A 13,250-nucleotide genomic window follows, 5' to 3' on the forward strand; every position below is an offset into this window, starting at 1 on the left:
GATATTGCAGAAAGTATGTCCCTAGACAACAATACTTGTAAATTAAAAGTTAAGAGCCAACTTTGTTGTGTTGTTGGTATCATAGAAATATATGTCTATGGTACTGTGTACTACATTTCTCTTTAGGTTAACAGCCCCATGCAATGCTGTTCATCAGTAAAAGGTTTCCAACACTGGTCTCAAACCTGTTTTTCCTGTATACTTTCCCCTTCTGTTGTTTTAACCTGACACCAAAGGTTATTTGTCACATGCTTTGTACACAACAGGTGTAGACTAACTGAAATGCTTACTTGCGGGCCATTCCCAACAATGCAGAGATAAATAATAGCTAAGTAATGACACAATTTCATTCATTTAGCAGACACTCTTCAGAGCAACTTACAGGAGCAATTAGGGTTAAGTGCCTTGCTCAAGGGTACATCAGCAGATTTTGCGCATAGTTGGTTCGGGGATGCACACCAGCAACCTTTCAGTTGCTGACCAAATGCTCTTAACCGCTAAGCTACCTGCCACCCTCAAATATTAAAAGCAATAATAAACACACATGCGTTTTGCGCTGTGTTAATTGTATTTTGACAAATAATTAGATAATTATTTATCCTTTGTGCTGAAAGGAGATTTGGAATGCATGATAGTTTGTATACCTGTCAACCTGCAATATATTTGTCTCATGAGAACATTTTCTTCTGCTCTCTTCGTGTGATCACGTGCAAAGGTTAGCATGCTACTAGTGCTTGAGGGCTTACATTCAGAGAATCACATGGGGTCAAACCACTCACTTTGCTGTAATAACCTAACATAGTAGGTCTAGAAAGACGCCTGAGTGGAGTCCCCACTTCCAATTTTCAGGGGAAATTGAAGTTAGGTTGAAAATAGACCCTCTCTATCCCTGAAAACCGGCAACATCTGCTTTCTGCAAACACTGTTAAGGGTGTTGCTGTAAATGTAGGGGACAGGTTTATGGTCCATGCTATCTGGGAATCATTGGGATGTCCCTACCCCATTGAAGTTGACATTTAAAATGGTGAAGGTAAGGGTTAATGTTAGGGGACTTCCCAAGGATTCTGGATAGCACTAACCACACATTTGTTGGATGCTACAGTGTGTCCTGATGGATAAAAATAGCATCATGATGTACTTGCAATTGCAAGTGCCTGGCCTCAAAATAATCACTCACCAGTGTGATCTGAAAAGAAAATTGTGACTTTTTTTATTTGGATCTTAGTACAGTATCTAGCCTATTTATAAACGTTTCCAACCTTTCATTGGCTGAAAGTTGATTGCATTATATTTGAAACCGGGCTGCCTCCCGTGCCCCGTTCAAAGCCCAAACAAAAGTGACATAATTCTGCACGTATAGTAATTTGTACGATTATGTGTTTTAGCGTGCAAAGTGATTGCTTTTGATTTAAAAAAAATGTTAGACACTTCAAACATTTATTTTGAGGAAAATATATCTTGAATGTTTCTGGACTGCACTATGCTGCCTTGTTGACAAAATGACCGATCGGCACAGATTACTGTTCGATTTGAGAAGGCGCTCCTCCCTCCCCGCTTTCGTCCGGTGACGTCATGGGCATTTGCCCGGTGCCCGCGGCTCAGCATAATCGAATCCGCCCATTGTCACATGGTTTAGAGCCCGGTCTTAATCGAATTCGATTGGTTAAAAAGGCATGGAGCGTGCAAGGTTCTACATTTTTGTTGGATATTGGCGTTGTCTGTCAATTACGTACACTCGTGTCACAAAATGCAACCTCGACAACGATGCGAAACTGTTTACGGTTGCACAGAGTCTACAGTGTTGTGGCTTCTGCATGGATGTGTTTTATCTAACGAATATATTGGAAAAGTTATTGTTGAGGTCCGAGTATAACTGAAAATTCCTTATCGGGGTGTCAGTGCAACTCAATGAACAGATAATTCCGACTAAATGGATACGGGAAAGTGCTGAACATGACTCCATTGGCGCCGCTGTTCTTCCGATACGAACGTTACTGAGTAACGTTAGTTCGAGGTTGCCAGACTTCATTCGTCCAGACTATTTTTTTTTTTTTAGACAAAGCCAACTGCGGCTAAAAGACACGGAATATAGTATTTATTTTCTTGTGAAAATAGTATGAATTTCATCATGAGAGTTCGCTTTAAATTGTAAATGTTCATATTATCTAGCTAGCTAACTGTGCGTTTTAACACTTTAGCCAAGAAGCTAGCTAGTGGTAGCATTTTTTTGTCTGTCATTTACAGTACATGGCATAACGTTACTTGTTTTCTCTGAAATAGCTAGTTAGCTATAAAAATGACAACACTAGCAACAGGTAAATTGCAGAAATTACAAGTTAACAAATATACCCAGCAATTTAGTTAGGCAATGTTTCCGTTGTCAGATAATTAGTTCGTTAACGTTAGCCTACCAACTTTGGCTTGTTAACGCGTAACGTTCGTTTTGTAAGCAGCTCGCTGGACTCTCAACAAGCGGACCGAATTATGCGGGCTTTACATGGAAACTGATTAACAAGCTACAGTAGTGGATCCAACAAGGAGAAGAGGTTTTCTTTAAAGCTTGCGGTTCACTCCATTATTTCAAGTTGGAGAATATTTGGATGCGGCTGGGCTGGGAGACATAGCCTACGTGTGGTAACCCCTGAATCGGTCTTTCGTGCACTTGTAAAACATATTTTAACGTTATAGTTTATGCACCACAATGTCGGCTATCTCTGCGACTGAGAAAGTGGACGGGTTCACACGAAAATCAATGAGGAAAGCCCAGAAACAGAAGAAATCTCAAGGGTCGTCCCAGTTCCGAACTCAAACTCTTACCGAGCTTTCACCCTTGCCGCAGCTCAAAGGTAAGACTAACTACTAGAGGATTAACAATTCGGCCTGAAATAGTGTCTATGAAAGGGTGGTGGTGTAGTGTTGATACTTTCCCTTTACACCTGCAAACGTGATCAATACCTGACGTACTCAGACATCGATCTGTATAGGGATACAAATGTGTTGGTGGTGAATGCAACGCGGAAGCTATGGGTAACGTTAGCTAATGACAGTTGCGATGACATGCATATTCAGCTTCTGTTCCTGGGCACCCAGCTGTGATCCGTGTTCAGGTGTGCTCACAAGGACTGAAGTGCAATCATTGTAAACTAGGCTACTGTTGTAAATTGTACACCGCCTACGTTTTAGTTGGTGCTGATCTCTGTTCTGATATCTTCTCTCCATCGGTGTCAGTTCCTCCATTCTCAGAAATGGCACCGTTGTAATGCATGGTATCTGTTATTTTGACAGAGGGGACTGAAGAGAGACACAGGTACATATACATGCATACGCACACACATGCTAGCACATGCACACTACACAGATGTACATTGTTGTATGGTGGTATTATACATTTTGTATTGTAGATATGTAGTGGTGTAATAATGTTGTACTGTATTATCTTTTGTTTTATGTGTGATGCAAGTGCCTTAATGTGTTTGGACCCCAGGAAGGATAGCTAATGGGGATTTCTAATAAATACAAATACATGTTTTTCCTGCCAGCTACATATTGTACCATACTACTATCACAATTCACCTGGATATTTGTTGAATAATGAAGTTAATGGTTATTTTCCTGTATGAGACATATGGTCCTAAGGCCAGACAATTACATGAATTTATGTTTTGAATACATGCAAGCAAGCTACAGAGCTCTCTGTAAACATAGGCCTACTACAGTATTTAATAACTTTATATTTTTGGTAAAGAGTAGCCTGCGTACAAAAAAATCTATGTCCCTTTCTGGGAATTTCAACCCAGTTGCAGAGAGTGATATGTTTTGTACACCTTGGCAGCCAGGATAATTGTAATCTGCTCAAGCTACTGTAACTTGTGTTATAGGATATTTCAAGATTGATACTTTAAACAGTTGCCTCTAAACAAACATTTCTATAGTCATATTCCTCAATCCAAAACTGTCGGACACACAATGAAACCAATGGGGATTAAGTTGCTTCATACTCCAGTATTATTGGAGTTGATGAGAGAGGTTCAGAATACCAGAATCCAAAATGCTCTGCACTTTTAAGTGCATACCTTTGATCTTCATTCAGGAATTTTGCCAAATTCAGTCTTGGCTATATATCTCAATCACAGGTGTGAATTGAGCAACAGTGATGAACTTCCCTTTGTCAACTCCACATATTACAAGGTCAAGAGCTTGGTTATTATCTGATGGGCTCCCACTGTGGCTTGTCTGTCCCCAGGTCATTTGTACAGTTCATTATAGGAACTCTCCAAATATAGCTTAATGGCATCTGTGTTGTAATGACAATTTGATCTTTAATGTTGATGCAGAGTAGTAAAGATTTTGGCAGAAGCCTGTCTGGGAGAGAAATGTCAATGTATTCAGGAATAACATGTGTCCATAAGTTTGAATCAATGTGCTTCCTTTCACCTTAAGAGGCCATTTTGAAGACTCAAAATTCACCCTGTCCTCACAACTACTGCATGGTATTGTGAAGACTCCTGAAACTTCATTTTCTAAAGCAAAACCTCTCACTGATTTCAGCAGTCAAGTTCAGACAAGTTAGCCTTCCAACATGTTGAAATGGCAAGGGAAAAGTCCAGACACACTAAACCTTGGGCCTACATGGCATTGACTTGGTTACTGCTGCTTGTGGATTGATGAAATGTTTAACTGGTTGTTATTTGTGAGGTTTCGTCTTTGTTTGGTTAGAAAGGTAATATGCAGTTAGTTATACACTACACTGAATGAAGGCATTGATGGATATTACAGAGTAACGTGTCATCAACGGCCCTACACCAGCGGGACCAGAAGTTCAGGTGCAGAGGGAGAGACCCTAAGGGGTTTCAGGGTTCCCTCAGTGGGGTGGTCTCCCACCAGGCCCCCAGTGTCCGGTCTGGAGCGTGAAGACATGCACTTTGCTTGGAAGCTACTGCGTTGCAACCTAGCGGTGCCAAAAGCCCTGGTCGCTCCTAGAAAGCCTATGTAAATTGCCAGAACAGCCCAGAAAATGAAAACAATTATGGACGTTTTGGGCTGTAAAATTCGATTATTATGATCAAGTTTGATCCCCTCGGTTATTTTAGAGTCACGAAGGTCCTTAGTGAACATTTTTTGTTGTTGGTGCCATTCAGCAATATGGCCCGCTTCAAATTCAGTCAGGAGTTTTCCATAGGATTACATGGATGACATCAGCGCTTTCACTATCTATTGGTTTTAATGTCTATGGAGAGCACATGATAATGTATAGACAAGCTCTTTCTGAATAGAAATTGGACATTTCTATGTTGGCAGCAGTATTCATTTGATCATGGAAAATTCTCAATTAGTCTATTTTAATAGTTTCGTACCTAGTAGTTATATAGTAGTAGACTAGCCTAGTATGTAGTTTCATGGCCCTTTTTATTCTGATAGTTGTAGTCGACCATAACCTCGAGGCTACTTTTGTTTTCTTGCGCCTGTGAATGGGTGGCATTTTTTATTGATGTCACAGACGGGTTCAGCTCCGGGTGATGATAATGCTGGTGTGACTCACTGCTTTGAATGGAGGATTGTGTAGAGGGGTTTGGTGTGTGTATACATTTATTTATTTTTCATAAACTGGTAAAACACAGGTACAAAATCAAGGTGACTTACAAAGATGAGGCCCAAGTACAAAAGAGGGTAATGTAGTGTCCACAACTAAATAATCATTGTGGAATCTGAAAAGACACATATCCCGAAAGCATGATGGAGTACCACGTGCACATGCTAACAAAGTAACCAGGTTGGTAGCTTGCGTGTCATTGTAACAAAGTATTTATAAACAACAAATCTCAAATCCAAATAAATAGAAAGCCTATTGCATAGATACAATTCTATCATTGATTCTGGCCCAATAGGCCTGACATATTACCTCTTTCAAGGAGCTTTCTGTTTTGATAGGGTTATTTTGCTTGCCTATAAACCTTTAGGCCTACCTATTGAAAAACAATTCTGCATCCCTGCCCAGCCTGGCAAGAGTGGCCCGAAGGGTGTTTAGCATCCCCAGTAGCTCTGCAAGCGCGGAGAGGATATTCTCCGCTGCTGGCCTGCTGTCAAGGCACCATCGCATGAGCCTGAAGCCACAGACTCTGGCCAAACTCGTGTTTCTAAAAGTGAATTCAAAGGTCTAATAAGTCATTTTATGTTTCATTTTTACTTCATTCTAAGTAAGTCACAGCCTATATGTGCAATGTAGACTATAATGATTTAATACAACAAAATGTTGTTTAAATGCTGAGTGCTCAATGTTCCTGCCAGCCTAGTGTCGCTCTCGCAAATGCGTCACAATTTAGTTATTTGTAGTCTATGGCCTTGAAATAATTGAGATAATAGGCTAATAATATAGCCTAAATAATTCATTTTCATTCTTTCTTAGACTACCTGTCAGGCTCCTGACCTATTTAGTGTTTTATGTGCTGTTTAATATGACATGTAGCCTATTTGAAATGATGAGCTCTTCTTAAAAAATATTAGCATTCAAGTCGAATGGTTTGGTTTCAAAACCAAATGGTATGCTATGTAGTCACAAAAATAGATGGGTGTTGGTTAAATTGATTTCAATGAATGGAGTAAAGTTGTAGCAGCTTTTTTTTTCTTCTCCCTGTGAGCAAGGAACGGTTTTTAGTGGAGCGGTTGGAAAGGACATGAGTTGTATTATCGACTGCTCATGTCCGCTCACATACTCTGGTACAAAGTAATGTGATGTTTTTTCAGACAGAATGACCTGCAGAATGATTAACTGTCCCTGTAAAGCTGTGCAAGAATGCATGCTTATTTGAGTGACTTCAAAGTAATTAGGAACAGTGGTTGGCTGTGAGGGGAGCTAACTGGACGTCTTGCTGGGGAGGTGCTTGCCATGACCGGGATGTGTGTGTCAGACAGGCTACTGATTCCCCCACCAACTATCTCTCGCTCCCTTCTTCCCCCTCTCTCCTTCCCTCTCTCTCTGGAGCAGAGACCTCACCCTACCTCTCTTGTGTTGCCTTATCTTTCCGTTCCTCTGACCCCCTTTTGTCCCATCTGTGAGCCTGTAAGAGTAATAGCAGAGCTAGACTAATGCATGAGTGAAATGGGTTGCGCAGAGGAGGAGGAGGAGGAGTAGCTCACCTCTTGTGTTGGTGTAGGCTCTGATGTGTCAAATGAGCAGTGGTTTTTGTGGCAAAGTTCAATTGGGGCAATAATTTATTTGCAGTTAGCTGTGCGCGGGTGTGTGTTTGACTCCCACATAGAGGTTTACCCCATGCTCATTTGATTGCTGACTGTGGTTCCATCTGTGGTTGAAGTCCAAGGGATGGTTCCTGTCTGCTTCCCAGAGGACTCACTGGCTCTCCCTCTTGTTCCCAATCAACTACTTTTTAAATAACTCACCCAGGTCGATTTGCTGTTTCACTCACATTGAAATACTCCCTGGGTATAAAGATAGCTGGCCTGTTTTGATTTATTTTAAATCCATACTCTTGACAGGAAGCAACGTGGTTGTGCACCTCTGGTTTTATAAAATTGGCTTAGCTGTGTCTGCACTGATAGGGGAGCGACAGCTTTGGATTCATACGAATGCCTTTGTCGTGAATAAAAAGTGATTTCCTCTGGAATAGTCCTGAACAATTAGCCCACACACGTGGGCCTATTTCCTAGAACACAATCAGCTTGACATTGCTCATATTTCAATGCATTCTAAAAGTCTTGCCTATACATCTGAACTTATTTGCATTTTAACACTATATTCCACAGTCTACGCATCATGACAATAGCCTAAATGCTTTACTGTGACCTTTCTCAGCTTGAATCGCAATTCTCACAATTCTATATGTATTGTGTTTCAATATTGTGATTTGATGTTCCAAACATATTTCTCTGTATGTCTGCTGGAGAGAGATGCGAGAGCATGAGAAAATTAGTTTTGATCTATCAGGCAAATAATTGTTGAAAACATGTTGGCTCACTATTTAAAAAGATGGAGAAGAAGCTAAAGGATAAAAAAAAATAAGAGTTTTGGCGCAGGTACAGGTGGACCACAGCGACGTACAAAACATTAGGAACACTTGCTCTTTCCTTGACAAAGTGACTGACCAGGTGAAATCTATGATCCCTTTTTGATGTCACCTCTTGAAATCCACTTCAATCAGTGTAGATGAAGGGGAGAAGACCGGTTAAAGAAGGATTTTTAACCCTTGAGAAAATTGAGAATGGCTCCCGAGTGGCGCCTCGGTCTAAGGCACTGTGTCTCAGTGCTAGAGGCCTCACTACAGACACCCTGGTTCGAATCCAGGATGTATCACAACCGGCCGTGATTGGGAGTCCCATAGGGTGGCGCACAATTGGCTCATCGTCATCCGGGTTTGGCCGGTGTAGGCCGTCATTGTTAATTAGAATTTGTTGTTAACTGCCTAGTTAAAGGTAGAATAAAAATGGTGTATGTGTGCCATTCAGAGGGTGAATGGGCAAGACAAAATATTTAAGTGCCTTTGAAGAGGGTATGTTAGTAGGTGCCAGGTGCACCGGTTTGTGTCAAGAACTGCAACGCTGCTGGGTTTTTCTGTGCTCAACAGTTTCCCTTGTGTATCAAGAGTGGTCAGCCACCCAAAGGAGATTCAGCCAAGACGCAACTGTGGGGAGCATTGGAGTCAACAAGTGCCAGCATCCCTGTGGAATGCTTTCGACACCTTGTATTAGAGGTCGACCGATTATGATTTTTTCAACGCCGATACCAATTATTGGAGGACCAAAAAAGCCGACACCGATTAATCGGACGATTTTTAAAAACATTTTTATTTGTAATAATGACAATTACAACAATACTGAATGAACACTTATTTTTACTTAATACATCAATAAAACCAATTTAGCCTCAAATAAATAATGAAACATGTTCAATTTGGTTTAAATAATGCAAAACAAAGTTTTGGAGAAGAAAGTAAAAGTGCAATATGTGCCATGTAAGAAAGCTAACGTTTGAGTTCCTTGCTCAGAACATGAGAACATTTGAAAGCTGGTGGTTCCTTTTAACATGAGTCTTCAATATTCCCAGGTAAGAAGTTTTAGGTTGTAGTTATTATAGGAATTATAGGACTATTTCTCTCTATACGATTTGTATTTCATATACCTTTGACTATTGGATGTTCTTATAGGCACTTTAGTATTGCCAGTGTAACAGTATAGCTTCCATCCCTCTCCTCGCTCCTACCTGGGCTCGAATCAGGAACACAACGACAACAGCCACCCTCGAAGCAGCGTTACCCATTCAGAGCAAGGGGAATAACTACTCCAAGTCTCAGAGCGAGTGACATTTGAAACACTATTAGCGTGCACCCTGCTAACTAGCTAGCCAATTCACATTGGTTACACAATCCTAATCTCTGGAGTTGATAGGCTTGAATTCATGAACAGCAGAGCTGCTGGCAAAACGCAGGAAAGTGCTGTTTGAATGAATGCTTACGAGCCTGCTGGTGGCCACCATCGCTCAGTCAGACTTCTCTATCAAATCATAGACTTAATTATAACATAATAACACAGAGAAATACGAGCCTTAGGTCATTAATATGGTCGAATCCGGAAACTATCATCTCGAACAAAACTTTTATTCTTTCAGTGAGATATGGAACCGTTCCGTATTTTATCTAACGGATGGCATCCATCAGTCTAAATATTCCTGTTACATTGCACAACCTTCAATGTTATGTCATAATTACGTAAAATTCTGGCAAATTAGTTCGCAATGAGCCAGGCGGCCCAAACTGTTGCATATACCCTGACTCTGTGTGCAATGAACGCAAGAGAAGTGACTATTTCACCTGGTTAATATTGCCTGCTAACCTAGATTTCTTTTAGCTAAAAATGCAGTTTTAAAAATGTATACTTCTGTGTATTGATTTTAAGAAAGGCATTGATGTTTATGATTAGGTACACGTTGGAGCAACGCCAGTCCTTTTTCGCAAATGCGTACTGCATCGATTATGCAACACAGGACACGCTAGTAATATCATCAACCATGTGTAGTTATAACTAGTGATTATGATTGATTGATTGTTTTTTATAAGATACGTTTAATGCTAGCTAGCAACTTACCTTGGCTTCTGTTACGCGAATGCAGTAAGGCGGGCTCCTTGTGAGGCAGGTGGTTAGAGTGTTGGACTAGTTAACCGTAAGGTTGCAAGATTGAATCCCCCGAGCTGACAAGGTAAAAATGTCGTTTCGACTCTAAACAAGGCAGTTAACCCACCGTTCCTAGACCATCATTTAAAATAAGAATGTGTTAACTGACTTGCCCAGTTAAATAAAGATTAAATAAAGGTGAAAAAAAGTCAAATCGGTGTCCAAAAATACCGATTTCCGATTTGTTATGAAAACTTGAAATCGGCCATTCCGATTAATCGGTCGACCTCTACCTTATATAGTCCATGCCCTGACAAATTGAGTCTGTTCTGAGGGCAAAAGGGGGGGGTGCAACTCCATATTAGGAATGTGTTCCTAATGTTTTGTTCTGTGTGTGTGTGTGTGCAGTACCAGTGAAACGTTTGGACACCTACTCATTCCTGGGTTTTTCTTTAAAGTAGCCACCCTTTGCCTTGATGACAGCTTTGCACACTCTTCGCATTCTATCAAACAGCTTCATGAGAATGCTTTTCCAACAGTCTCCCATATATGCTGAGCACTTGTTGGCTACTTTTCCTTCAAGCTCATCCCAAACCATCTCAATTGGGCTGAGTCCGGGTGATTGTGGAGGCCATCACTCTCCATCACAAAAATAGCCCTTACACAGCCTGGATGTGTGTTTTGGTACATTGTACTGTTGGGAAAACAAATGATAGTCCCACTAATCGCCAACCAGATGGGATGGCTTATCGCTGCTGAATGGTGTTGTCGTTATGCTGGTTAACTGTGCCATGAATTCTAAATAAATCAAGTGTCGCCAGCAATGCACCATCAAACCACCTCCATGCTTCACGGTGGGAACCACACATGCGAGATCATCCGTTCACCTACTCTGCGTCTCACAAAGACAGGTCGGTTGGAACCAAAAATAAAAAATTTGGACTCATCAGACCAAAGGACAGATTTCCACCAGTCTAATGTTTTTGCTTGTGTTTCTTGGCCCAATCAAGTCTCTTCTTATTGGTGGCCTTTTAATAGTGATTTCTTTGCAGCAATTCGACCATGAATGCCTGATTCATGCAGTCTCCCCTGAACAGTTGATGTTTGGCTGTTACTTGAACTCTGAATCATTTATTTGGGCTGCAATCTGAGGCTGGTAACTTTAATGAATTTATCCTCTGCAGCAGAGGTAGCTCTGTGTCTTCCTTTCCTGTGGTGGTGAGAGAGCCAGTTTCATCATAGCGCCTGATGGTTTTTGCGACTGCACTTGAAGAAACTTTCAAAGTTCTTTACTACATAATGATTGGCTAGAGATAATGCATAAATCAAGGTATAATAATCTTGGGAACTGCTACAGCTGTAAAGAAGCTCCTCTTCCTTCCTGCATTAGAGATGCTGGAGTGTTTATAGCCTCATGTTGTGTGAAAGATACCGAAATGATGACTCACTGGGAGGCCGGCATGGTTGCCATGGCAGCCAGAAGCCCTGCGAGGTATTTTGCAAAGCATGTTTGGCAAATTTGAGATTTTCCCAAAGATAGCTGGCTTCATTTGAAGTCAGATTTCAGAGGTGTTTTAAAGATGGATCTGATCAAAACCCTGCCAGTCTTGAAGCGATTGGTCTTCGTGTCGAACACGGATTAGTTAGGTCGCTAGCTTAGCTAACTCGTATCCTGCTTTATCAAATGCACATAGATTGATAGACTTTGTCATGTGACTTGTTTCCACTGTGTGTGCCAACAGACCGGGAATCAATTCATATTTATTTTTAGATCAAAGGGGTACGGCATGCTGCTTTCATGTAGCTCAGTGGATGAGTCTGTCTTTTTTTATTAATGTGAAAACTGACTCATTTGCAATAGATGCCTGTCAAGTGGTAAATATGAGTGCTCTCTGTCGACCACAACCTACCAGACATCATCGATCACTCGCATCACTTTTATTGTTATCCCATCACAGCCTGGGTGCTATGGCAGGCAACTATGTGTGCACATTCATTCGGAATTGCTCTTTGTGTGTGAGTGCACTCAACCTTGGGTCATGGATGTGACACTGAGTGTGTAACCACAGGGTTGCGAGATTGCCCGGTTGATGATTATGTAATAACAGAGCAATACAAATGTAAAGCTTATAGCTTTTTACTAGTACTAAATGTATTAAGTTAATCAGCTGATAGGCTGGACTGAACAATGCGAAACACCATGCATTTTTATTTCCCCCAGATGGTTAGTTGAGTATGGGTCATGATCTGGTATGCAGTCTAGTGGTGTAATATCATGTCACACTCTACAGGGGGCCAGACCTCTAAGCACAGCCCCGGCCCCCTCGGTCTGTCCGGCTGATAGACCTCTTTCTCAGAACCCAGTAACACCTACTCAAATTACAACCGTGTCCCATGGACTGAACCGTCGTAACGTGAGTAAAAGACCCCTGTGCTGCGGTTACTGGGCGACAGGTGGGAGAAACACTTTCAGGACACAAATTATTATGCCCAAAATAAACCTAATGAAAATGATTGCCATTCCTTCCAGGTTTTCTTTTTTTCCTTCTCTCTTTTAAACTTCACTGGACTGTGTAAAAGCTCTGGCCAATCCCTTATGGAGCCCAGGGTTTTGTTTGTTGTGTTGAGTAAAAAAAAAAAAAATTGAAACCTGGCTGCGGGGAACCTGCTGAGAGTCCACTGGTTGTATGGGTGGATCCTTAGTTTGCACTGACTCACTCTCCAGTACATTACACCGTAGAATAAGTCATGCTTAGCAATTACAGTGAGTGACTGAAGGGAGCATAGTCTTTAGAACACAGACATATTGGACAGATTTTTAGAGTAGATAGAATTTTGTGGGATCACACCTGCAGTTAAGCCTTTTTTTACATTTAGCAATCTCAAGACTTATTACATGGTCAGTTATGCTGTCATTTCACCATATTCATAGAACCCTAGAGTTATTCCTTTGTTAGAAGCCAACCAATTTCTTGCGATTTCTGCTAATTCTCCTCTCCTGTTCTTGCCTGTATTACTCAAGTTAAATAGAAAATAGCAGTCGGCACCAGGCCCGCTAGGCCTCCTGTTTTTGTAGCAAAACTGTCTTTAATCGGCTCATTGACAGCTGTTTTCTGTTTTCGTCACATGCT

General features: G+C 41.2%; 1 protein-coding gene across 1 annotated transcript in view; it reads left to right on the top strand.

Moving 5' to 3' along the window:
- Positions 1-1,732: 1,732 nt before the first annotated feature.
- LOC129824821 (serine/threonine-protein phosphatase 2A 56 kDa regulatory subunit alpha isoform-like) overlaps positions 1,733-13,250 on the top strand; it is a 123,945-nt gene continuing 112,427 nt past the window's right edge. Inside the window, exon 1 of the mRNA XM_055884324.1 lies at positions 1,733-2,846. Within this exon, the coding sequence (XP_055740299.1) occupies positions 2,702-2,846 (145 nt within the window). The 5' untranslated portion in view covers positions 1,733-2,701. The remainder of the gene's footprint in view (positions 2,847-13,250) is intronic.

Source organism: Salvelinus fontinalis, chromosome 27, assembly GCF_029448725.1.
Source record: "Salvelinus fontinalis isolate EN_2023a chromosome 27, ASM2944872v1, whole genome shotgun sequence".
NCBI classification, from domain to species: domain Eukaryota; kingdom Metazoa; phylum Chordata; class Actinopteri; order Salmoniformes; family Salmonidae; genus Salvelinus; species Salvelinus fontinalis.